Raw genomic sequence first — 27,954 nt, 5'->3', positions numbered from 1 at the left:
AACAAAGTAAGACAGTGGCTGTTATCGATGGTCATTTAGGATTGTATTGAAATGACCTGCATCACAGATTGTAAATATATTCACTTATACTTACAGACACTTCAGAGCTCAGGGGTCTTTAGGTCGCTTCTGTTGGAAGCATCAGTTTGATTATTTCCGTGCCGACACGTCACGAAAATCTTGTGATGAGCTTCTGTGTTCTCCTGTATCATTGTACGGAAGCCGCGCGGATTCAACTACTTTTTACTCGCAATCTTGTAAAGCCAACGCTCACTCTGTAGTTTATAGGCTACAGTAGTAACAAATAAAAACAAAGTTGTGCTGCCTGCAAAGCGTCAAAATGCCCAAAGACCGTTATCAAGCTTCCAGGAATTTAATAATGTTACTTAATAAAATAATGTCATGATCGTCACAGTGTTACTGTTTTATTGTTCATTGTTAGATACAGTCCTTCCAAGGCAGTGCTGAGGAGTCTGTGAGGCTATCTTTGTCTGTGTTAATGACTTGAGAACTGCTGAAAAAAGTTTTGTCTGGATAGGTTTCTTCCTCATTGGACCAAAGTCAGCTTATTATCAATAAGAAGTGGGTGCAGATACTATACACACTGTAGAAGTATATCCTAATGAAAAGGACCTTGTAATTCTAAGTGTTGCTCTACTGCCACCTTTTGAATAATCAAACTTTGCCCTTGTTCTATATTTTACATTTGCCCTGAGAGTCATGTTCACATTAGCAAGCTGACCCAGTGTCCTCTACCTCGTCTGCTTCCACCACACATTATGCTCTTTATTCCTGCTCCATTTAACACTGATCTTTTCATTCCTCCCATCATGTCCTTCCTCTCTACGATATATTTACTGCAATTAACAAACACATGTTGGTTGGAATGGTTGGATGCTTCCCTATAATGTGAAGTGTACCATTAAGGTTACTGTGTCCTATTCCTAATCTGGTCATAATTGTCTTCTGTTGTATTTTGAATGGAATATAAATGTCTTCCACTCATCTCTCCATCTCAGTGTTGCTGCCACTCTTTATTGATTTCCTTTCATACAATGCCCTTTCCTTCTGATTTTGAAAGATTAATATGTTCGTCTATGTTTATGTTACGACCCCCTTTAAGTTAGGTCTAATATAAGACAGAACAACAAATTATGATTCAAAGGAAGGTGAATTTTATTAACTCAATCATTAAACAAAGTAAACAAACTGATGGGCCGGCCAAAATAAACAAAAGAAGAGCAGACTCCCAGACCAACCCACCAGGGCCGTCGGAACTGGGGTTAACCCTCTACCCTAAATCAACAAAGCAACTAATCCTAATTGAAATAAAGCCAAGAAAACTGAACTACCGTACCCATCAGAATAACAAATCAAAGGCGTACTACCTCAGCCAGCCTCCCGGCTGACTGACAGCACTGCTGGTCCACTGGCATGTAGTGAGCAAGGTGAAGGAGAGAGACCAGAGCCTAGTGCCCTACCCCCTCTTATTGACTCTTCCTGATCAGCAAGACTGCTATCACCTGGCAGGCAAGCCAATCACCAGCCATGGTGACACATCCTGGCCAGCAGACAGGGAGCATGTAACACCCCCACACTTAGATACTGAACCTAGTCCTGAGAGAGAAAAGAAAAAAAGATGATTATCATAAATATACAATCTCAGGAAACAGTGTTCAGTAAAAAGCAGACTACAAACGTGACAGTGCGTCAGCCAGAACATTATCCCTGCCACGGATATGCCTGACGACCACACTGAAACCCTGCACGCGCAAACTCCAACTCATTAAGCGCCTGTTTTTGTTACGCATTCTATGCAGAAACACGAGGGGGTTATGATCTGTATAGACAATCACTGGAACATTAGAGGAGCCGATATAAACTTCAAAATGTTCCAACGCCAAAACTAGTGCCAGTGTTTCCTTTTCGATTGTGGAATACCACTTCTGGTGACAATTAAGCTTCCTTGAGAAGTAAGACTGGGTGCTCAACCCCATCAGAATCCTCTTGAAGAAGGACAGCACCCACACCAGTGTCACTGGCATCGACGGCTAACCTGAATGGCATGTCATATCTAGGTGCGGAAAGGACTGGTGCAGCCACTAGGAGGCTCTTTGTCTGCTCGAACGCTGACTGACAAGCTTCAGACCACTTGAATCTCACCTTCGGACTCAGTAGGTCAGTCAAAGGGGAGGCCACAGCGGAAATTTTTTTACAGAAGCCCCGATAATAACCAACCATCGCTAAATAACGGCGAAGCTCAGTTCGGTTTGTTGGAATGGGAAACGAGGTGATACTCTCCACCTTAGCCTGAACAGGACGAACCTGTCCCCCTCCAACCTCTTCTCCCAAATAAGTGACAGTAGCCTGCCCGAACTCGCACTTGGACAAATTCACTGTCAAACCTGCCTCTTTCAAACGACAGAATACCACACTCAGATGCTCTACATGAGCAACCCATGACTCTGAACAAACCACAAGGTCATCAAGATATGCCGCACAGAAAGGTAAACCAGCCAAGACGACATTCATCAATCGTTGAAAGGTGGCTGGTGCATTACGCATACCAAAAGCCATGACAGTATACTGCAAGAAGTCATCCGGGGTGACAAAAGCGGAGATCTCCTTAGCACGCTCGGTTAACGGAACTTGCCAATATCCTTTCAATAAGTCTAACTTGGTAACAAACTTGGCCCCCCCAACACGATCCACGCAGTCTTCCATCCGTGGGAGTGGATAGCAGTCAGGTTTTGTTATGTCGTTAACTTTGCGAAAGTCTGTGCAGAAGCGATCTTCACCGCTTTATTGGCAAGTAGGCATGGGGAGCTCCATGCACTGCAGCTGGGCTCTGAAATGTCATGTTGCACCATATACTCAACCTGCTGCTTCAGACGACGACGTTTATCTGGATTGACTCTATCTGGATGTTGTTTTATGGGTCGTGAATCACCGACATCAATATTGTGCTTCAACAGGTTGGTTTGAGAAAGAACATCAGTAAACAATATTCAGTTAGACTCAATTAACTCAACCAAGTCTGAGCACTGTAGTTCAGGAAGATGGGACAAACGAGCAGGAAGGTCTTTCAAGATCTCAGAGTTTGACAGCTTTCCCTTAGTCAAGGCCGTGGGCAAACCCGCGTCACTCCCTTCAGCACTGGACAGCTCCTCTGTGACTTTTCCTACTACCAGGTTAACAGACAGTGGTGCAACTTCAGCACCGGACAATGCCTCAGGTCTCACGGGACTCTCATTTTCCTCTGAACTGGACTTAATATCCAACGGAGCCTGCTCCCTCTCACAATATGTTTTCAGCATGTTAATGTGACAGAGACGGGTTCTACGTCGGCGATCTGGGGTGGCTACAAGGTAGTCTCGATCCCCAACTTTCTGCTGAACCAAATAGGGTCCACAATAGCGAGCCTGCAAACTAGAACCAGGAATTGGCAGCAACACCAGGACTTTTTCACCAGGCTTAAACTCTCCATTTGTGGCCCCTCTGTCGAACCATCTTTTCATCCGGGCCTGTGCTGCCTTAAGATTGCCAGTCGCAATCTCACAGGCTCGACGCAGTTTCAACCTGAAGTTACTGACATACTCAAGCAAGTTTTGTTCCGTCCCTTCACGCAGCCACTCTTCCCTTAATAGCTTCAAAGGACCACGTACATTATGGGCAAACACCAGCTCCGAAGGACTAAAACCAAGAGACTCCTGTACTACTTCCCGAATGGCGAACATTTGTAGGTGAACCCCCTCATCCCAGTCCTTTTCAAACTTCAGACAGTAAGTGCGCAGCATGGTTTTCAATGTCTGGTGGAAGCGTTCAAGTGCCCCCTGGCTCTCAGGGTGGTATGCACTGGAATGGCAATGTTGAATTTTTAATTGCTTCAGCACCTGACCAAACACACGCGACATGAAGTTTGAGCCCTGGTCTGTTTGTACCACCTTTGGCAAACCAAATAATGAAAAGAACTTTGTCAACGCTTTAACAACCACTGGTGTGGTAATCTTACGTAGGGGAAACACCTCAGGAAACCGAGTGGACGCACACATCACTGTCAGCAAAAACTTGTTTCCAGCCTTTGTACGTGGAAGCGGACCCACACAGTCGACTAGAACCCGTTCAAATGGTTCACAAACAACCGGAATCGGGTAAAGTGGAGCGAGAGGGATGGTTTGATTTGGCTTCCCAGCAACCTGACAAATGCGACAAGATTTAACATATCGCACCACATCACGCTTTAAGCAAGGCCAAAAAAAGTGCCGCAAAATGCGGTCATATGTTTTTTTTACACCCAAGTGACCGGCAAGGGGACCATCATGTGCTAGTCTCAGAATTTCAGTCCGATATGGAGCTGGGACAACAATCTGATTTACTGTACTCCAGTCATCTGCTGCAGGGGCACTTGGCGGGGTCCATTTACGCATCAGCCTACAAGCACTAACAAAATAACCCATCGGCACGGTCTTAATTTCCTCTTCGTCTGCTGCATCTTCAAACAAAGGGAACAGAGTGACATCATTCCGCTGATCAACAATCAGTTGTTCAGAAGACGGGGGCAAATGGGTGCAGTCTGGTAGAACTTTCTTATTTGTGTCACTCTGCTCAGCAGCACAAGGGGAACAAGAGCAATCCTCATCGAGGTCACACATAAAACTGTCACTCAAATCCATGTCATCCTTATTCCGCTTATGCATAGCTCTAGTCACAGCGCAAGCTGCAAAGACCTTAGGAAACCTCTGAGCCAAAGCATCTGGAAATTGTCTGACCGAGACCGGCGTTACATCGGACGTAACCAACACCTTCCCCCCCAAGTCATTCATCATTCCCCATCAAGAAGAATGGTTAACCCCCTTAATTGGGAACTCAGGACGGACCCCCACAGCTACTTCACCTGACACCAGAACTGACTCCACAGAGACTGTATGTAGAGGCACTCATATAATTCATGCCGAAATCTTTAACAGGGACATTTGAACCAATAGCGGACTTGTGACTGAAAGGCAAAACTTCCTCTAGAATAAAAGACTGGCTAACTGCAGTGTCCCGCAGGATTTTTATAGGAATTTTAACACGGCCCCCTGGCAATGAGACAACCCCATCCATGACAAATGGACCAAAACTCCCTAAGTCACAGGACTCAGACCCCACAGGTACATCCCGCTCTTGTTCCAGTTTGTTAACCAAAGCTACTGGTTTTGTATTTCTTTTTTTTTTAACACTGGACAGCTTGCCACAATATGACCCGTGTTTTTACAGTAGTAGCACATTACCTCATCTGTCCCTTTCTCATGGTGCCTCTCAGATTTACCACCAGGCTCTACAGTCCATTTCCTCCCATCGACTGCAGGTTTACCAAGCACAGCCCTGTGTGCTAGAACATATTCATCCACTAAAACAGCAGCTTTGAATATATCAACAGTTTTATGTTCACTTAAGTATGTTGATACATTCTCCGGCAGACAGTCTTTAAATTCTTCCATCAGCACCAACTGTTTTAACTGCTCAAAATTTTCTGTCTCAGTAACTGTGCACCATCGATCAAACAAAGTCTCCTTCTCCCGAGCAAATTCCATATGTGTCTGGTTTTCGGGCTTCCTCAATTTACGGAACTTCTGGCGATAAGCTTCCGGTACCAATTCATAAGCCTTAAGAACCGAAGCTTTTACTTTGTCAAAATCTTGACAGTCAGCGGCCGGAAGTAACGAGTACACTTTCTGCGCTTTACCGGTCAAGACACTCTGTACCAACAGGGTCCACATTTCTTTTGGCCAGTTCAGCGTAGAAGCCACCCGTTCAAACAAGACAAAATATTGGTCGACTTCCTTCTCATTAAAGGGAGGAACTAAGCAGATGTTTTTGCTTACGTCAAAATCTGTGGACTTTTTGGCAGCTTGAGATGCCACACCAAGCTCTAACTCATGCATGCGAAACTCAAGCTTTTTAATCTCCAGGTCATTCTGCAGCTGAAGCTCTTTCTCCCTTAAGGACAGCCGCTGCAGCTCAACCTCCAGTCTCCAGTTGAGAGTACTCTCAACGTGCGGCAAGAGACCCTTATCAACTAAGACAGCATACAACTCTGCTTTAATGTTATGCTTCCTGGATTGTTTTGTCACAGCTACCTCATAATGGTCAGCAATTAATAGCAGATTATCTTTTGTACATAGATCAAATACTTCAAGCGTAGGAGCATCAACAAACGTATCTAACACAAACTCCATCAAAGGTAGCAGGACCCGACTGCATAAACTGCTGCTTTACACGGCAACTTACTACAGCCTCAGTGCGAAAACACTGCCTTGTGACAACCACTACAACAAAGGAACCAAACAAAGTTCAAGGTTTACTGCCACTAAGCCAAGTATCCACCTTTTGTTTGGACGAGCCCCCAATTTATGTTACGACCCCCTTTAAGTTGGGTCTAACATAAGACAGAACAACAAATTATGATTCAAAGGAAGGTGAATTTTATTAACTCAATCATTAAACAAAGTAAACAAACTGATGGGCCGGCCAAAATAAACAAAAGAAGAGCAGACTCCCAGACCAACCCACCAGGGCCGTCGGAACTGGGGTTAACCCTCTACCCTAAATCAACAAAGCAACTAATCCTAATTGAAATAAAGCCACGAAAACTGAAATACCGTACCCATCAGAATAACAAATCAAAGGCGTACTACCTCAGCCAGCCTCCCGGCTGACTGACAGCACTGCTGGTCCACTGGCATGTAGTGAGCAAGGTGAAGGAGAGAGACCAGAGCCTAGTGCCCTACCCCCTCTTATTGACTCTTCCTGATCAGCCAGACTGCTATCACCTGGCAGGCAAGCCAATCACCAGCCATGGTGACACATCCTGGCCAGCAGACAGGGAGCATGTAACAGTTTCCTTTTTCTACAGCTTGTTTGCTAAATTTGGCCGCTCCTTCATTCTCTATAATTCCTACATAAGCAGGAACCCAGATGATTATGACCTCAGTGCCTTGTCTCCTTGTTCTTGTATATATTGAAATTATTTCATACAGTAAATCCTGGTGATGATTTCATATACCTGATGTGAGACTACATAGAGTAGAGACTGAATCACTGCAATCCTTTTCCCATTAAGAACATGTATTACTCCTGTGCTCTTAGTGAAGAGAGGCCCGATGAAACAGGACACATATATATTGATTATTCCTCATAAAGCATTGAAGAGAGAATTATAATTTTGTTAGTTTGGTTAAACATTAACAGCATATGATATAGACTTCTCAGAGATAATCAGCATTTCAAGTAGCAGCAAAACTTCCAAAACGACTGATCCAACTGAATCCATTTCCACACGTAACCAGATCAGAGAAAATGTCAATAAAAGGAATAGTTTAAAAGAAAAAGGGTCAAATAGTATTTGCGAACCACTCAAATATTCCACATTAACTAAATGCATGATAGCAATTTTACAGTTTGTTTGATTGTAGTTTTAATATCCCTGATTGTAGTTTTAATAACTGTTACGACCCAGCTCGAAAGGGTAAAAGGCAGTAACATAAAACCAGGTGTATTAGGTAATTTAAGTTATTTATTTTGTGGACGCGGGATCGTCAAAAGAAAATACAACCAAAAAAACGAAGGACAGAGAGCCTGGGGGTGCTGGTAAATCAAAGAAACAAATATAACCAAAAGAGGACTCGAAAACTGAGCGACTGTTTCCTTTTTTTTTCAAACAAACTGAACAACAAACACCTCTCTGTCTACTTCCCGACTACAAACCAAAACCACAGTCAACACAGCACCCCTCTTAGTGGATTTAACAAAGTTAACTACACGTGTGAGCGATCACTAGAAATAATGTTTACCCCTGGCCCAGTCCACAGACAACAGACAATCAACACGTGTCTCAGTTACAAGTACAATTTCGGGAGACACAGTGGCGTGCTGCTCAAGGGTAATCACAACCGCCCCACTGCCATGCTGGCCAGGAATATATATGCACTTCCTTAACTTGCTCCGCCCAGATCGGTGCGTCGTCCAGGTGCCGGTCCAATCAGATTTCCTCAGGCCAAGAAGGAGGAGAAGGAGGGGCACCCACATCCTGAAACCACTCAGAGACAACACATACAAACACACACACAGACAAACAGAGGCAGAGCTCGGCGACGGCCGTAACAATAACCCTAAAGGCCATATCCTTCTGACAATGTGATTTCATCAAATCATCTTTTTTGGTTAACTGAATATATAAAGGATGAAAAGTGCAGAGAATCTTGCACCCATCACATGTTAATATGGTATAAAATCACAGTCAACATCTGTGCTGGTGGTTGAAAAAACAGGTATACTAGACATGTAATAAAGGCAACTTCTCACAAAGGGTGTAAATTATGAGATAAAACATACCACAATTTAATGATATAGTTACAGTAGGGTAGGGTATGAAGGTGCAACAAATAGGGTCATACATGCATCATAGACATGAAGTAAACCATATCCTCAGGATGAGATTACGTGCAAAAGATCAAGAGTGCAAGAACGTCATGTTCAAGAAGGCACAGGATAAACACAGAATCACTCATGAGAAGTGATGCAGACCTGAAGCCAAAGTTCAGAAAATCAAACATCTTTCTGGTTTTGAAAATACAGGATGGAAACTCAGGGTGTGATAAGCTATAGGGAGCTCTAGAGTGGTGATCCTCTCAACATTCTTCTAGTGATACATACAGTGCTCACTCAGGGGAGCAGTATCGGCCAGCAAAGAGAATGCTCATGGAGGGGTTATGCCTGATGAAGAAGAGAAAGGGGTGGTCTGCGATGAAGGTGGCTGAAGATTCAATGTAACAGTCCACCATGATCGGGGCAGTGGCAGCAGCAGCCTCAGTTCCCTCTTCGTTGAACTCCAGGAAGGCCTTGTGGACGACTTTTGACAGGACCAGCTCATTAGCAGGAGACATGCCTGTCAGCAGAAGAGATGGATTAAAGAACAATTGAAATAATATAATGCCTGGGCTCACCCTACACCATAGAAACACAGAGCACATTGATTTAGTCAAACATCTATTCAATTTTGACCTTTTTTTTTACATTTTTATGAACATGTCTGATGTGCTCCTACCAGAGAAGTCACTCCGTGTGTTATCAAAAGCATCCACCATGCCCATACTGATCAGGACACCCTTCATGTCATACTTCTCCTCCACCTTGAGCCGGGGCAGCTCCACCTCAACCTCAGTTTCATCCTTCATGTCTGGACGAGTCCACTTCAAAAAGTTCTCATAGGTAAGCTGCTTCTCCAGCTGGGGTGGACATAAAATCAGTTATTAGTTTGTCTGTGTCTTGTGTGTTTCTATAAGTGTACAAGTGTGTGTGTATGTGTGTGTGTGTGTGTGTGTGTGTGTGTGTGTTTGTAGGTGGGATGGTGTTCCTACCTTCTCCAGACCTGTTGTACCTTCCTTCATGTCATTGGGTAGAAAGATGAGCATGCTGAGCTCCTTTCCTTCGTATGGCATCTCTAAGATCTGTTCAACAAGTTTAGAACATTACAGCAGACATACAGGAAATATACAGTGTACACCATTGTCAAATGATAGCTTAATGATAAAGTTAATAAAGGGAATACATGAATGATTCGGTGGTCCCAGTTGGACTGACAGAAACCTGACATACTGCAGTAATGGATTAATTAACTCAACAGCTTGATTACCTGGCAGTTGGCTTCAGGGATGAAGGTTAAAGGGAACCGAGATGTCTGGCGCATCATCTTTACTGGTTTGGTGTCATTCTGAAATCAAACAGAAAAATTCAAAAACTCAACACCAACTGAAGTTTTTTATACAACAAAAGTCACAATCACCGTTTGCAAATTATCCAGTCAGTGAGAAATGGTGGTGAGCTAAAATAAAGAAATTAAGAAAGCTGAAGATTTAATCAAAAGCTAAGACCCAGCTGACTTTGTAGGGTTGTGGTGAAACCTGGACTTACATTCATCAAGTGGTGAGTGAAAACCCTGTAATGGCACGGCCAGGTTGCCACACATCTTGTAGTGTGCAGGTTGCTAGTTGTTCACTAACAAGTTCCCATAACAACTTGAAAAGCTGACACAGTGTGGAGGCTTGCTGTTGAGTTTGTTTTTCAGTGTTTCTGTTTTTTTTCTGTCTGATGCACTAACTACAAATCACTTAATGCAGACCAGTTCAAAGCTGACTTAAATGGTATATGCTGCTATACAACAATTTTAAAACCCATATTTTCTTACTTTAACTGATCTTTGTCAATGACTGTACGCATACTGGATGTTTTCTTTGAGCAGTGTTACCTGGTTGATTCTGAACTGAGCATCACATGTGTCGTCTTCATCAAACTTCTTGTTCCAGTTGCCTTTGAAGTACATGGCATTGACCAGCACCAGCCTGGTCGTGCTGTCCAACACACCCTGGGCCAGTAAATCCTTAATTCTACCTGGAGGACAAAATGATACGATATATGATATGATTTCACTCAACTGAAGCATGTAATGTGTTGAAAAATGGTACCATCAACTGCAATGTTTCCCTGACATAGAATGTAGTTCAATCATATTTTTGACAAAAAAAGGTATTTCTTTTGCATTTACAGGTATATTAATGCATCATTTCTACATGAATACCGCATCTTTCTGCCTTAATACCAAGAAAAGTTGATGAAATTAGTCTCCTCCATTCAACTCTGCCCACTCTCAGGCTGTCATCATGAAAACGTTTAAACTCTTGGCACTGAAGTAGCATGCAAGTTTACATGTTAACGTCAAGTTTTAGCAGTCTGGAGATCTAGCTTTTATTTCTGCATTCTAAAATGAGACTGACATAAGTGAGTGTGCTTAACATTAATATGGTGCTCCTCCAGTTAAAGATCAGTTTACAATATTTGACTGGTGTTACAATAATTGCATTAGATGAAGGAGACATGAGTGTCTACTAACATACTGATGAGTGTGTATGTTAATGTGTATGAACCACCTTGTGTCTTCTCCTCCACCCAGCTGTTTATGTTGAGCCTTGCTGCCTCAAAGCTCTTTATGAAGTCAACATACTCCAGCTCTGCGTTGTAGTGCTTCCTGGTGCCTCTTAAGAAATGCTGGAACCATCAACAACACATTAACTGATTGTGATCACACAAAACAATAATATAATTCATAAGCTGGTTAGTTTACTTAGTAAGTGGAGTTAAAGGCCATCACAGCTAGAATATTTTCACAACCACTACTTTCCTTGCTTCTATACTGGCCTGCTGCCCACTCCCTCATTCATCATTCCTTCCGCTCAAATATTCTTGTTTGTGTATCTCATTCACTCCAGCGTACAAATATGTTAACACAACCAGACCTACTCCTGAAGATACATACACACATGCTGAAATACACACACCTCAACAAACTGGTAGGACTGCTCCCCGTACAGTCTGTTGGCCACACTGAGGGCATACGGAGCGTCTGCCTTGTTGAGTTCACCCAGCAGCTGCTCAAAACTGCTGTGGACATCGTCCTGAACATCACGGGTTTTCAGGCACTGTGGATGAAGAGGGACAAGTGTTAAATAGATGCACTGAGAAAGAAACACAGCAGTCTGTTATAAACAGTTTATTAGACCAGTGTGGTGATCATTTTGCCTATTAACAGATGAGACTACAAAACTAGCAAGGTTTTCTTTGTAGTTTGTTGACTTCGGTGCTCCTGTAGTGGGAGACTACCATCCTTATCCATCAAATTATTCCACAATCAGGCCCAGTAAATCCACTTGAAGGTTAAAATCCAAATTAAAGGAAAAACAGCCCAGATTTTAGATCCAACTCAGAGGAGAAATCCACTCAGAACCTAAGTTCAGAGCAGAGGTGAAACTGCTCAGAACCTAAGTCCAAAAATCACTCCAGAGACTAAGTCCAAAAATTTACTCCAGAGACTAAGTCCAAATCAGAGGCGAGGCAGCAGGTCTTCAGTCAAAAAGGTGTTTATTCCAAGAGAAGTTATAAATCCATTAGGTATCCCCGAACAACTGAGAAATCTCCCCGGATCACCCCCTTTTATACCTGGGGTCAGTGTCACCAACGCCCCTTCTTGGACCACCCCCCTCGTCATGATCACGCGAGACTATCATCTTAATATTATTTAATATCTTCCCTAATGGCTGCAAAGTGTCTCACCCAGGCCTCTATCTTGGCCTTGGGTGGGCTGCGGCGTCACCTGTTGCTAACTCACTCCAGCCCTGTTATTATAAAGGGAGTATCTGACCTTGGTCTTACATCAGGCTCATATTCACTGTTAGAAGGTGTATTTCTCAAATAAAATGTATATGCATGATCATGACCCAGTTTATATTTGCCACTACAGTCCCCCCTTTGGTCCTTCAAAAAAGGACCAAGACTTCAAACTTTAACATCAGGGAGTACAATCATTTTATCATCGTAACAATACACAATAATATACACAATAGTATGAGTATATTGTAGATAAAACATAATATATATAGTTTCAAACAATATAAATGCAACCCCCTACAAGACTGATAATGAGTATCAACCCATAGGGAAGTGCTTCAACTATCAAGAGGATAGTTGAGAGCTCTCCCTGAGCCATCTTCTGGACCAGCCCTCAAACAGATGACTCTGTGATATTCATTGACAGATCTCTATTCTGACCTGGCAACATGACGGGGGGAACCTCCTCTCCTTAACTGTTCCGGAGAGGTAACTTCCCTGTTATGTGGCCCACCATCTGACCTATTCTGTGGGTGCAAACAGATTATGAGTACAGCAATAAACCACACATTGTAATTAACCTTTTGAAGGCACTCTTGTTACTGTAACACATGTGAATCTAACTCTTGGTGAATGACATCACTCAACATATCTAGATTTGTGTTTTAAGCATGCATAATAAGGTAACTTGTGCTCATTAGAATGTTAAGAAAATTTAAAGAAAAGCATAAGATTACATAGACAAATTCTTCAACCTCTATGGATTAGAATATTATTTAGACACACCTTGTGAAGGTAATCCTTCTTAGGTCGGTTCAACAAACACTTGATCAGTAATTATCAGATCATTGACATGAAACACCTACACCACCTTTTGTTTTTGTGAAACATTTTTTCTTCTGGTATTTTTTATTATTAATTTATTTATTTATCTATTTTCCACCCATTGATCCAATTAGATAAAGAAAGGTAAGAGCTCTATTCAATCTTAGCAGCTGGACTTATACGACACACTTGGGTGATTTGACAGCCTTAGTTACATGTTACCTGTGGTGTTCCCTTGGTTAGTGTGGCGGCCCTGAGGCCAACATTCCACCAGAGCCCCTATGAACCTACTGGTTTCTGGTAAACCACACTGGTTTAATACCTTTCTCGTGCTTTTTACGGCACTCAGCTTTCTGACATGACCTTCACAAATGAGTGCCCGCTTACCTTTATCAAACACTCATTTCATCATCACAACACATTTACAACATTTAATCTCACACAACTGTGTTGAATACAAAAGATCACTGTACAATAGCTGGAAGTCCAGGAGTGGACAGCAACTTTAGCCAGGCTTGCAGCCTTGTCGGCACGTTGACCAAGTTACATTTTGTCCTCCATCCATGATGTTGATGACTTCCTGGCTGCTGTGGAAAACCAGGGCATAGGACATAAGCTTTAGGCCAGGATATATGGTGAAAGGATTGCAGCTCTGATTGAAAATTCAGCCTTCCCACATCATCTACGGCGAGCATCCTGTAGTCTTGGTTGGGCTAATCATTGAGCCCTCCTGCCTTGTGGTGTGAGCCTCTTTGCGACACTGTCCTCTCTCTCCCTCAGCGTCCGGGCTTGCTGGGCTGGATTCACAAATTTTTCATGGTGGTAGCACTGCCCCCATTGGTGGCTGGATACCAGGTGTCGTTGCTGCACTTCACCAGCCGCACCACATCCATCATGGTGGTTGTATTTCCTTGGGTTACATACTCCAACTCCACTCCTCGTGCTACACAGAAAAGGAAGATTAATTTATCAAGTTTACATACCACAGGTGGCATAGCTGTCATTCTTTAAATTCTATATGGGCATATTTGAGAGTTGGAACTCCATTCATCCAATTTCTGTGCCATGTGCATGGCACAAATAGCAAAACATGTTGACATATCTGGACAGTCACCTCTGTGACTTCCTGGCAGTGGCATGAGCAGTGGTATTCTTTTGGCGTTGTAACATGCAATACTGTCTGTCTTTTCTGTGCTTTGTGCACTGGTTCAACTGAGTAGGTTATCCACTGCTGAAACATGTCTGAGTCCCACTGTGCAGTTCTTAGTTTGGCCAAATCTCTTTTTTTCTTTCGCTTACTCATTAGTCAAATCCATCTACTGGCATCTATTGTTGTCATTTCCTGATTTGTTTCTGTGTCCTGACATGACGTGTCTGTGCATATTACCTGTAATGTCACCATTCCTTCTCTTGGCAGTCAGTGGTGCGGGGTAGTCCCACCCAATGTTTACCTGGAACGTTAGCTATTGTGCTGTCGGTGGCAAGTGCATAATCATATGTATCAGTTTTTTACATACAGAAGATGTAGTAGTTCTCCCATTTTTTTTTTTAAGGTGACTATGGCAAGTACACAATTAACATGTGGTGTAATAATAGTGGCGCATGTCATTAGGACTTCTCCTTCTCCCTCCCCCCTTGCGAAACCTGAAAGGGTTAGCACAAAGAGAAAGAAAACAAACAAATTAATCTGAGTCAGAGAACACTCCGACTCTGGCCTGAATTCAGGCGTGGGCGGGTGGTGTATGTCTTGCAGGCCGGACAGTCCTGCACGTGCACTTTCCAGGCTGTCACTGCCTGTGGTTGTGCTGAGGGCACCATCCTCTGCAGCCTCTCCGACACTACTATCAGTCTTTCACCTGTTGGAAGACAAGTCTGTGGATTTGAGTTAAACCCCATAAATAGTCCCCCAAATCTGCTTCAGCTGCTGAAGCGGTGATCCCTCTATAGGGCCCCTGCACTGTGGCAGTGGCATTGGGTGTCCAGTGAGCATTTCATGCGGGGTTAGATTTGTTAGTCTGTTAGTTTGCAAGCGCATAGAAATTAGTGCTAATGGCAAAAGCATCTTCCCAGGTGAGTTTACCATTAAATCAGCCATGATTTGGGCTATTTTAGTTTTTAATGCACCATTGGCACATTCTACTAAACCTTGTGACTGTGGACACTTTATATGTATGTTTTTATTAGATGCTTGATGCTTCTGTTGTTCAAATGATGATTTTACTTCTTCTGTAACAGGTATGTGAACCTTGATGTGAAAATCATAATGCAATCAACACAGACACTTTATATATACGCTTTTTTAAAGGATCGCAGTATTTTCAATTAGTACTTTACCTGTTTCAGTTCTAATATCAGCTTTAAATTTCTTATCTATGAACACACCATTTGGGCAACAGAGTAGGTTGGTCAAATACTACTTGATTCACAACAGCCTTCTTCAGCTCACACCCTGTACTTAGAGAAAAAAAAACAAAAAACAGATCATAGCGTTTACTTGAATATTAACTTGGCTTAAACTGTATTTGCAACACAATTGGTTATAATATTTGAAATAGCAGCTTATATGTAATCATCAAATAAATGTATTTATCACTGGCATATAGGCATTCACTTCAGACAACAACCGCTAATGAGACAGCATGCTGGAAGGAGCTTGAAAAACCACAACAAAACCTTGCTGTACAAAAAAAAAAGGAAAAGTTCACTGAGCTCGGACACAGCCGACAGTGAGAAGAGAAAGGGAGGGCGATTACGTCACACCGGACGTGCAGTAGAGCGGTGGGGGCTCTAGGATCCCCCTCTCACACACACCAGGGGAGGAGCAATGGAGCTGCAGTTTGAAACACAACTTTTCAGCACACAACTTCCTAAGCCACCAGCGAGATAGGAACCCGCTCTTAAAGTAATACAAGTCCTCATCCATTTAGCATTTAGAAACTATTAGCCTGCGCGAATAGTATTCATAAGCCAAAAACAACACACACATAAACAACAATCTCATAAATCACACCCAATACTAATATATCTTTAGCACACACGTTTTAGACCAGAACTATCAAGTTTGTCTAATAACCTTCACACCGTTTGACTACTTAACAGCAACACAAAGCTCTTTAGAACAGCAAAATGTCTCTAACACCTTGACAGTTACATCAGCATAAAATCACACAACATTGCGAAATAGCACAATTTATTTTAGGAAACACAAATCTTTCCAGCAGATTTTTCAACACACAGTCAGGACACAGGTAGTTGACAACACACAGTCAACAACTGCATACACTACTTTTGAACTTTATTAAACCCCCATAAGAATGCTCGAACATTTATTATTGATTTTACTGAAACTTTTTTTGCTGATCTTCGATTTTTGTTAACTAACTTTTATTGTTGTTTATTTCAGTTCAGATTGTTCTTTTCTGCAGTTTTGGTCCTTGCGTGCGTTATTCTTACATCTCCTTTAATTTAGACCTTAATTTACTTTGATTTTAGGTTATTTATCCAATGTTTGCCGTCCATGGACTTAAGGCTGCATTTTAATCTGCATTTCCCTGTCTTACAAATACCTGAATTGCCTGAATTGTCTTTATTTTCGGAAGTCCATGGTCCCAAACTCCTACTTTAATCTTTATCTCTATCAAAAGATGACTCGTTATCAGAATTCATGCACTCCGGCAAACCAAATCACACGAACACTTCTTTGCATAATTTTGCAGCACGAAATGCTTTCCTCACATTATGGTTTGCACAAACATCATATTCTGCTAAAGTTTTATTTACTATATTTGCACATCACAAATGACTTTTACGTCATAAACTTTTCTGAGAGTCTTCTTGAGTGGTTTTAATAGCACCTCGTATTAACCACACTAACTGTTACATTATATACGTACATGCCAGCCTCATTCTGGGCTGCTATCAAGGACGGTAAAGTGGTGAGTGGTTCACAGTTTTGGGCTGCAATCAACGGTCAAACACATATACTGGTTTCAGCTTGCTCAGCGGCCTCATCGGCCAGGCTTTTGCCTTTGGCTATCAGGGAACTGCTCTTTTGGTGTGAAGCACATTTGATAATAGCTGATACACCTGATAGATGAATGCTTCAAATCGTGTTAAGATGGCTGCTCCATGCGTTACTGATATGCCATCCGCTCTGAGAAAACCTCTCTGTTTCCAGATATTTCTGTGTATATTACACACTGTGTATGCATAATGTCGGTCTGTGTATACATTTAACTGCTTGCCTTCTGCCAATTTGCTTGCTACAGTTAAAAAGCTTTTATTTCTGCAAGCTGTGCTGAGCATGGTTGGGCAAGATAGATTGTTTGGACTGTGGTAAATGTATCGTCTGGCAGCAACTGTACGATGGGGTAACCTGCGTTGTTGCTTGTCGCGAGGCAGGACCCATCTACAAACTAAGAGTGATATGTTGTTATTGGTTAATTATGCAAATCTTCACGTGGTTTCAGAAACACATTTGTGGCTTGAAGGCAGTCATGTGGCGGTATCATCCGTGTTGCAGGATTAACTGAATTGCAACGTTGGATGTTCAGTTGATGCTGAGAGCACAACTTCATAACCTAGCTTGTGTAAGCACAAACAGGGCATGTATCTGGTGAGACGTTACAGTAAGGCTATGTGTCCTATGGTTCCTGCTGAGGCTTTCTGAAAGCAAAAGCTGCTGCTGCTGCAAGTCCCTGGCAACAGGGAGGCAGACCAGCCTCAAATGTTATCTAACTTGGTGCTGTTGTGTGCTAAAGGTTGCTTATCAGTTGGAGTGTCTTGCATTAAAACTCCACAGGTAAACTGCGCCTATCTGCAACATATTTTAATTATTTGTACTTTTTTTGGTTTTCTGAGGTTAAATGACACAGCATGCAGAACATAAACAGTTTGAGGACACATGATTATATCAGCTATGGTCATAACTTTTTGGCAGCTACTACAGCCCTTTGATAATTTCACTATTGCGCTCTTTGTGGTGGAAGGTTGTCTTAATTAATGATCTATTAATCACTATTCGCCACCATGGGGTTACATTTTTTAAATAAACCACTCCATTTCAGAAATGTGTCTTATTTCCATGATTTATTATTTTTTTTCTTTAAGGGATGTCTATGGTCTGGGAGGCCTAAAAGAATGAAAAAAAAATGAATGAAAGAAAAAAAGAAAAAAGAAAAGCTTAACCTATGGACAACACTGGCCTGCTAAATCCAATAAGGCAATTGTTTGTTTTCATTTGCAGTTTTGGAACAAAGTTGGATTGGAGAAGAAAACTCTATGGCATCCACGTCCATGTACAAAGTTTACCATTGATAGTGAAAGCAACCTTGAACTGTGAGTCAGGATGAACAGGAATGCTAGAATATGCATTTGTTAAATCAGTAACTGAAAACCCACATTCATTAGTGTTATAACATCTTAATTTATGACCTTAAAGTATTTTAAAAATCTCCACCCCCCATTTTGGTTTACTTTCAGGCAAGATGGGGGAGGTACATGGTAAAATGAGGGAATCAACAATGGCACCCTGATAAATGAGCAATGATCTTGACAGCCCTAGGGCTGAGTGGATATTTTCTCACTGGATAACAACAGAAAGTGCATCTTTTATATTTCTAATAATCTGACTTGCTTAGAGCCCTAACACTATCAAATACTGCCAGAAAGCAAAGCTTAGCCTATAACAGTCAATCAGTGTTTCCCTCTTCGTGTGTGTGTGTGTGTGTGTGTGTGTCTCCTGTCTATGTGCTGCTCAAAGCTCTGACCTCTGACCTCTGCTGTCTCCTTTGGCTGTGTCAAGATCCTGGGATCCTGGAAAATGAACAGACACCTTTAGCTGGTGCATGTGGCCAGGATTCCTCTGGATCTCTCCCTTCTTGATGATTACACCCAGGGCTCCCATAACCTTCCTTTTGCAGCATCAGTCTTCTGGTCAGTGCTGTTGCACTTTCCTTGATAACTTGATGCAGACCCAGTCTCCTTTTCCTCTGGCTGTTGTGTAGTGCCTGCCATCTTTGTCCAGGACTCTGTGGCCCTCCTGACTCCAGTCTTTGTGTCAGGTGATTCCTCTGTAGCCTCCTTCAACTCGTTTGGCTGACATGGCCTGTGTACAAAACACTTCTGGATCTCAATGACAGTCTGCTTCCTTGTTTGCTCCGGCACGGGGTCGGGGAACATCATCCCCTCAGTGATCTCAACTCCGCACCCAGTAGTCAATAGAAGCTGCTAGCGGAGAAAAAGGCTTTTTTTTTTGGAGAAGCAAGGTTAATTTGTGACTCATTTTAGAAGGTAGAAAGAGGGCGGAACAGTCAGGGTGTATTGGTTCCCCTCCTTCCTAGAGTCATCCTGGGATGCCTGACCTCTTGTGGAGAAGGTGTTGTTGAAAGAAGGGTTGTAGGTGTGGAGACAGCAGGGAGGAGGTCTATTCCTAATTCTACATTGTTTCTACTTTTTGTTACTCAAACTCTATTTTCCCATTACTGATTCAGTCCCACTACTGATTAAATTAAAAAATAAACAAAAAACAAACAAAACAAAAAAAACAACTTTGTCAGTCTATCTTTTTCCTTCCCTGCTTTCCTTTTATCTTTTTACACTATCTTAAACATTCTGTGCTTAATTTGCCTTTCACTGGAAACACCCCATGGGTGACATAGTGCCAAAGTTGAACATTTTTAACCACATTTTTCCCCATTTGTCTGCTCTTAATTCAGCAGAGCCTGTAAGAGGGTCAGATAGAGCTTATAATTTCCCGGTTTTGTTTCTTATGTTCTCAACTGACTCACTGGGACAGGTGTGCTTAAACTTTCAATGGGATTATCATTCACACAAAATTCACAATTACTCTGATCTTCCCATACAAGCATAGGGTTGGATCTCATCAAGCACACACTAACTTTGGGTAACTTATTCAGCCAGGTGGTTTGTATGACACATTCGTTCCGAGCAACGCACCCCTGTAGTATACAGGCTGTATACTAGTCACTGAATGTCACCACAAAGTTTATTCTTTATGCTTATTTCATATATATATAGTTTCACTCATACGCCCATTTTATTGTAGTGGGGCCTCATATAATACTGTACTGTATCATATCATCATGACAGTAGCTCATATTGGATCATATTTTCTTTCTATTATATGCTATTATATTATTATGTTACCTATTATCACATTTGCACAAATCACTCCTGTTTAATTTCTTACTCATCTATAAGGATTATCTAAAACTCTTTTGTGGGGTGGAGAGTTGCTAATTCTCCGAAGAATGTTAGACTCCGTGTGATGAATCAGATCTCTTTAATACATGCTGCATGGAGCGCTCTAGTCCGCTAAATGCAACTGACTTCACTACAACAGAGTGGAGGTCACATACTTTTATGACAACTCATATCTTACTCCTTCTCAGAGCGATGACCCCCTGATGTTTTATTAGGACAGTAAATTTCATCTTTTCTACCTTCCTGTAACGCCTCATGTAGAGATAATTGCCCCTCATATGACTTTCTGACATACCAAAAGGGAGTCTCTCCTACTCCTCTCACATCCTGATCATCATATTGATTACTGAATGGAAAAGTATGTATTACTAACTTAAGTCAAATGCCACAACTTTAGACTAATTTCTTGTTCAGTTTGCTAATGTCCAATTTCCTCATCAAAATATGTTTGTTCAAGCCAAAAATGCGTTCTGACACCTTGAGTTTCTATGTACTGTTCAGTGGCGAAATAATCATCAGTAATTATTTCATTTTTTATTTTCATTTTTCATGCTTGTATCTGTGTTATCACCCACCACTTTATCCTCATCACTTAACTTATTATCATATTATATAATTCTATTTTGTCTATAATTATCAGTTGTTTTCATTAAACTTCTCTTATTATTTACTATTCTTCAATTATTTGCTATTCTCTTTATTATTTATTAACTATTATTATTATTATTATTATTATTATTATTATTATTATTATCATTATTATTATTATTAGCATCATTATTATTGTCCGTAACTGTTGTATCCCTTTTATGGGGTTGCGGGGTTTTGTTACTGGAGCAAATCGCAGTTATCTCTCTGGGCGAAGGCAGGGTACTCCCTGGACGAGTCGCCAGCTCATCGCAGGGCTTCACTGATGGCAGAGGCCGCCACTTCGACATGCAGCTCGGCTCAGCCCGGAGCTGGGATTTGAACAAGCGACCTTCTGATCACTAGCCGACCTGCACTATCTGCTGAGCTACAGCCGCCACCTATATTATTATTATTTATTACTTATTTGTCACAGCACTGATTTAATGCTTGCTCTCTACTCTAAGTCTAAGTTTTCTGCTAAATGCTCAGAGTTTTGGCTGTGGTTTAAATCTTCTAAATTGCAGCTGCCCTGACAGTGTCTCATTGTTCTCTGCACAGAGCCCAGCTGGTTTTCAAGGTCTCCCCTGATCTATTTTTGGTTTGTGTGTCCTGCTTCTGGCCCTCTGTTTCTCTCAATTCTAGCGTAATTTTTAACTATTCTCCCATCTACTTCTCATATTATCATCATTCTTTAGGTCTTTTCTCCGTAATTCAGCCTCTATTCGGTCACAATATTTTAGGTCAAAGGTCCCTATTAACGGCCACTTAGTGGCTCCAGAGGATACTCTGTGCCACCTTTTCATGCATTCCTGGATTTTTCTGTTTTGCATTGGGTGTTTTAACATTACTAGTTGAACGGGTGTCAGTCCTGTCGGTCGCTTACTGGGCATTTTGCCCTTTCCGTTAGACGCTGACTGGCACAGCTGGCGCTGCGCAACTTTTATCTTCTATTTTTCCTTCTTGCTGCCGTTATCTCTTTGGACTGGACTGCTCCCGTTTCTGGTCCTCCGGTTATTAATTTTTCTTAAACAATTTAACTGTTTACTTACGTATTTTTGTCAAGAAACAGAAACTCTTTTTCTACCACGTCTCACTACTTTTATTTACTTCTTTAACTTGTTCTGCCTCAATTATTCTTTTATTATTTACACGATACTCTTATTCCTCTTTTATTTTATGACATATATCCATGCATATTTCAGTTTTTTACACTTTTATGTACATATATTTACAAAGGCCTTATGTTATTTTCTTCTATTCTACTCTACAGCTGTTTCACTATAACAGCCCTCTTTCATAGGCGCTGTTCTTGGATCCGCATTATCTCTTTATCTCTTTATCGCTCCAGAGAGGGCACAGCGATTTTTGGCTTCTCCGCCAAACAGAACTTCTCGCGCGTCTAAATCGTTCCTGAGAGGGCACAACGATTATTCGTAAGACCGCCAGTTCTCTTGACCCTTTCCCCGGGTCGAATGAGCTCTTTGTTCAAATCTCACAACACAATAAACAACAATAACAGCAGATTAGACTTGTAGCTCTCTCAACCCTCTGCACGGGCTGCTACAGCCTCTTAATCTACTCACAATAACACTTTATCACCGACTTCTTCGGATTTTTTAAACAACAATGACATCTGATAAGACTTAGTTTCTTCCGGCCCTCTTCACGGCCGCTACAAACTCTCATCTAAATCTTAAACCACAATAACAACTTAATAACGACTTCTCCGGATTTCTACACAATAATAACAACTGACAAGACACTTAGACAACGATAACAATTTGTTCCGACATCAACACGCATTTTATCCTCAGCTGATCTGTCCCTTTTCTTTACTCTTCACAGCTCGAGCTATTCGTTTCAACAGATAACAGCTTAGTGCAATTTTCTTGTGCAATTATTCTCAGTACTGTTACATATTTTACAATATACCACACCATTCCACTTCCAAGACTCAAACACATACAAATCCACATGCAAATTAACATGTTAAAAAGACATTTTTCACATTTATCCATCTCTCTTCATACATACTTTGTTTTATCATTAAAAGGTGGTTAGGGCAGACTATGCATGAACATTAATTATCAGACATAATTCGCGTGCGCACATGGACTGACTTGACTAAATCATACTTTTACATAATATGGCTGAAACATACATATATAATTATCAATCATACATACTCACGTTTTTGACCTGAAGGCTGCTGCCACGCCTCTTAAATACCTCAATTTAGGTCATTACTTTTATAAAGCCGAACTTACTAATAATTAAAATAATTAAAATTATTGTATTATTTTTATAATAAATAAAATGAAGTAACAAAATTATGGTAATAATTTAATCCAATTTACTCTAATAACATTTTTTATTTTTCATAATTATCAGTTTTAGGTTCTTTTGGAGAGGTTTTTAGGACAATACCTGAGACTTGTGGGCTGGGAAGGAGTAGACGGCATCACTCATGAATGAAGAAAAAGTATAAATATATTCCTTACTGGTGTATGGTAGATGAAGGAAAAAGTTTAAATGTATTCCTTAATGGTGTATGGTAGATGAAGGAAAAAGTTCGAATATATTCCTTAATGCGTATGGTAGATGAAGGAAAAAGTTCAAATATATTCCTTAATGCGTATGGTAGATGAAGGGAAAAGTTCAAATATATTCCTTAATGTGTGGGGCGAAATCTGCCGTCCGGTCCCTCCCGGTCCTCCGCCGCAGGCTGTGTACCGGGCCTCTCCTCCGCGGCTAGGCTCGCCAAATATGTAGTGGGAGACTACCATCCTTATCCGTCAAATTATTCCACAATCAGGCCCAGTAAATCCACTTGAAGGTTAAAATCCAAAATAAAGGAAAAACAGCCCAGATTTTAGATCCAACTCAGAGGAGAAATCCACTCAGAACCTAAGTTCAGAGCAGAGGTGAAATTGCTCAGAACCTAAGTCCAAAAATCACTCCAGAGACTAAGTCCAAAAATTTACTCCAGAGACTAAGTCCAAATCAGAGGCGAGGCAGCAGGTCTTCAGTCAAAAAGGTGTTTATTCCAAGAGAAGTTATAAATCCATTAGGTACCCCCGAACAACTGAGAAATCTCCCCGGATCACCCCCTTTTATACCTGGGGTCAGTGTCACCAACGCCCCTTCTTGGACCACCCCCCTCGTCATGATCACGCGAGACTATCATCTTAATATTATTTAATATCTTCCCTAATGGCTGCAAAGTGTCTCACCCAGGCCTCTATCTTGGCCTTGGGTGGGCTGCGGCGTCACCTGTTGCTAACTCACTCCAGCTCTGTTATTATAAAGGGAGTATCTGACCTTGGTCTTACATCAGGCTCATATTCACTGTTAGAAGGTGTATTTCTCAAATAAAATGTATATGCATGATCATGACCCAGTATATATTTGCCACTACACTCCATGCTATGCATTTGTATACACTATGTTGAAGGATAGTGAGTCACTCAAGTCACTCACATAAGATACCTAAAGGGACATTTCACCCTAAAATCAAAAATACAGATTTCTTCCTCTTACTTGTTGTGCTATTCATCCATCTAGATTGTTTGTGATTTGCAGAGTATTGGAGATATTGGCCTCTCTTCTCTTGAATATAATGGAACTCTCATTTGTCTCATATCACATTAACAATATATATAGCTTAGGCAATACTGTACAATTCTAGTTGACAGTAAGTTAAAAAACAAAGTAGGTAGTAAATTGGTAAGAGTTATCTTAAGAGAGCCTAATGGCTAAATGGTTTACTGCTAGCTAACTCTGATGGATAAATGATTGAAATATATGGCAATGGATCAAATAAAAAAAGGCAGAATATCATTGGTTTAGACAAGGCTACTTCAATGAGAAATTTTAGTTGAAAAGCTGAATGTATTTTTAGATTACCTTATTCAATTAACTCAACTGTAAATGGCTCCATTGGATTGCCAGTGTATTGGTTTTTAGCCAAGATTCTTGTGTTCTTATGTGTAATATTTTTAAGTCCTCTTAATGAGACCCTTTTTGTTTGTTTTTCTGTTCTTTGAAAGTAACAGTGTATGCACTGTTATCGCTGACCCGCACATTTCTGATTCCCATCCACAGACTGTGGTATTTGATGACCAGCTGGTTAATGAACAAGTTATAAGACAGCAGTTCACACAGCTGGACTTTCTGGAAACTGGCTGCTATAAAATCCTCACAGCAGCCATACGTTACTGTCACTTCTGATCTCTTTCATGCGTGGACAATCACACACCTACCCTTACTCACAAAGACATGCAGTCATGCATCATTTGTGCACCAGGTGGACAGCCATTATGCCATCTTAAACAGAAAAAAAGATTATGTTATTATTATAATCAAACTGAACTTGGTGTAGCCATCAACGTTAATGTGTGTGTGTGTGTGTGTGTTGTACCTCTGACATCTGTGCAGCTGTGTTGCCTCTGGCCCCCAGCATCACCATAGCCAGGGCTGAAGAGATGCTGAAAGGAGAGTAGAAGACATTTGCCGTAGTGTCGTCCTCACTCAGCTTTTTGAGCAAAGCCAGAGCGAAGGTGGTGTTAGCCACGCATAGAGGGGTTGGTGATACCATTGTTACCTGTAAAGAAGGAACGGCGGAGTACATTTTATCACATAAATAATATTAACTATTCTTAAATTTCAACTTTATCCCTTTATCTGATCACCATCTCACTCTCTCTTTGTGCCAACTCCACTGAAAATTGAGTTTCTATATTAGATTGTCTCTGAATATTAATACACGACATATGATACATTAAAACCATTTCTTAACACTTAAGATTCAGTCTTTAGTTCATTAAACATTAAATAGACCAAAGAGGGCAAACATGATATATTTTCTAACACAACCTGCTCACCTACCCTAAACTTATTGGCAATAACCAGTGTTGAGAAAGTTCACTTTCTACATTAACTAGTTCAAAGTTCAGTTCACAAATTTCAAAATGAACTAGTTCAGTTCATAGTTCATAATTCAAAATTGTATACTAAGTTCACAGTTCCAAAAATGAGCTAGCTCATAGTTCTTTTTTTTTTTCCAATATGTTGCTGCGAGCTATTATTCTTCTAAATTATTGCCACAGACCATATAGAACCACAGACAGCAAGAATCGTGAGGTTATTAACAAAAAAATGTTCAGAACCTCACGATTCAATTCGATTTCGATTTTTTAGGTCGCTATTCGATTCAATATTGATTTAAATGCTTTGATATTGATTCAGTAATAAGTAGTAATAAACAAATAATTCATTAGAGAACCTGTTGATAATTTTCAAATTCAAAAAAGTCATCTTAAATTGTAAATCTTTCCTCCAGGAAGTTCTAGTTCGAAATGTAATGAAGCTGAGAAAGTGCCATTGTTTCTTGGACTGCATTGTTAATTTTTGTCTGACATAAACAAACATAACCGCGGTCCCTCCGCCCTCCAGCTACACACGAGGGGGTAAAACGTTAACAATGAACCCCCCTCTCTCCTCGGAGGAGAGCGCTACCCGCGGGCGCACGGTGCAGCGGCTGTAATGAAGTAGCCTATAATCTTATTTATTTATGTAATCACACGGAGAGACGTCTGGATTGCAATAACTTCTGTGTTTACGTCCTGTTTATTCCTCTATGAAACTCCCATCAGGTTAACCACAACACAACACTGGTAACATACTCCCTCTAGTGGTAGGAGTCATATATGCACAATACAACACAGCAGCCAGGGTGAGACAGGTGTTGTGCTGGGAGTTTACAGTCTCCCAAAGAGCAGTGCGTCAGACATCGGCCCGCCGACGGTGTTTCCGCGGCACATCACCCTCCGACCATCGAGCGAGCTGGAGGCGGGGACCGAGAGGCGTCCGGCGAGGGACAGCGGGTGGTCGAGGGCCGCTGCTTGCCTGAATCGATTCAGAGGATTTTCTGAATCGATATTAAATTGGGAAAAATATATTGCAATGCATTGATGAATTGATATTTTTACCCACCTCTTAGGCAGAGTCTGAGGTAGTGCTGCTGCAATCATTTGTTTTTGCCTCCATGCTTCGCATTTTGATGACACACATCACATATTATATACATATTAAGACCTGTTTACGGGGTGTTTTAGCCGCTTTTCGCCAGGAAGCCTCGATGGAAACCTGCCACTCTCTTGAACGAAGTAAAACTTTGCGAGAGCGCCGTTCACAAACGCCAGAATGAACGCAATAACGTTCATCAGGCAGAAATACAGTACGTTCAGTTCACGTTCGCCCAAAATATGAACAAGTTCATGAACGATCGTTCACTGAACGCGTTCAGGCACAACACTGGCTATAACAAAGTAAAATAGTGGCTGTTATCGATGGTCATTTAGAATTGTATTGAAATGACCTGCATCACAGATTGTAAATATATTCACTTAAACATATTCTTACAGACACTTCAGAGCTCAGGAGTCTTTAGGTCGCTTCTGTTGGAAGCATCAGTTTGATTATTTCCGTGCCGACACGCCCCGAAAATCTTGTGATGAGCTTCTGTGTTCTCCTGTAATGTATCATTGTACGGAACCCGGGCGGATACAACTAGTTTTTACTCGCTATCTTGTAAGGCCAACGCCCACTCTGTAGTTTATAGGCTTCATTAGTAACAAATAAAAACAAAGTTGTCCTGCCTGCAAAGCGTCAAAATGTCCAAAGACCGTTATCAAGCTTCCAGGAATTTTAAAAATGTAACTTCCACGTTGATCGTCACAGTCTTACTGTTTTATTGTTTATTGTTAGATACAGTCCTTCCAAGGCAGCGCTGAGGAGTCTGTGAGGATATCTTTGAAGTGGGTGCAGATACTATACACACTGTAGAAGTATATCCTAATGAAAGGACCTTGCAATTCTAAGTGTTGCACTACTGCCACCTTTTGAATAATCAAACTTTGCTCTTGTTCTATATTTTAAATTTGCCCTGAGAGTCATGTTCACATTAGCAAGCTGACCCAGTGTCCTCTACCTCGTCTGCTTCCACCACACAATATGCTCTTTATTCCTGCTCCATTTAACCCTGATCTTTTCATTCCTCCCATCATGTCCTTC

The 27,954-nt window shown here is 41.3% G+C and overlaps 1 protein-coding gene across 5 annotated transcripts in view; it reads right to left on the bottom strand.

Moving 5' to 3' along the window:
• LOC115569725 (leukocyte elastase inhibitor-like) overlaps positions 1–27,954 on the bottom strand; it is a 65,084-nt gene that overhangs the window by 26,261 nt on the left and 10,869 nt on the right. For 2 of the 5 annotated variants that reach the window (XM_030397782.1, XM_030397785.1), the window contains exon 1: positions 95–236. Coding sequence is in view for 3 of the 5 variants with exons in the window: in XM_030397787.1 (XP_030253647.1) it covers positions 8,703–8,929; positions 9,089–9,269; positions 9,402–9,491; positions 9,677–9,754; positions 10,289–10,431; positions 10,968–11,085; positions 11,376–11,516; positions 25,301–25,477 (1,155 nt within the window). In the remaining 2 variants the exon portion in view is untranslated. Of the gene's footprint in view, positions 1–94; positions 237–8,352; positions 8,930–9,088; positions 9,270–9,401; positions 9,492–9,676; positions 9,755–10,288; positions 10,432–10,967; positions 11,086–11,375; positions 11,517–25,300; positions 25,484–27,303; positions 27,414–27,954 lie in introns of those variants that run through there. The other 3 variants (XM_030397787.1, XM_030397788.1, XM_030397783.1) reach the window with 3 other exon arrangements.

Source organism: Sparus aurata, chromosome 19 (assembly GCF_900880675.1).
Source record: "Sparus aurata chromosome 19, fSpaAur1.1, whole genome shotgun sequence".
In the NCBI taxonomy this organism is placed as follows: domain Eukaryota; kingdom Metazoa; phylum Chordata; class Actinopteri; order Spariformes; family Sparidae; genus Sparus; species Sparus aurata.
This window is presented reverse-complemented; position numbering and strand designations above follow the sequence as displayed.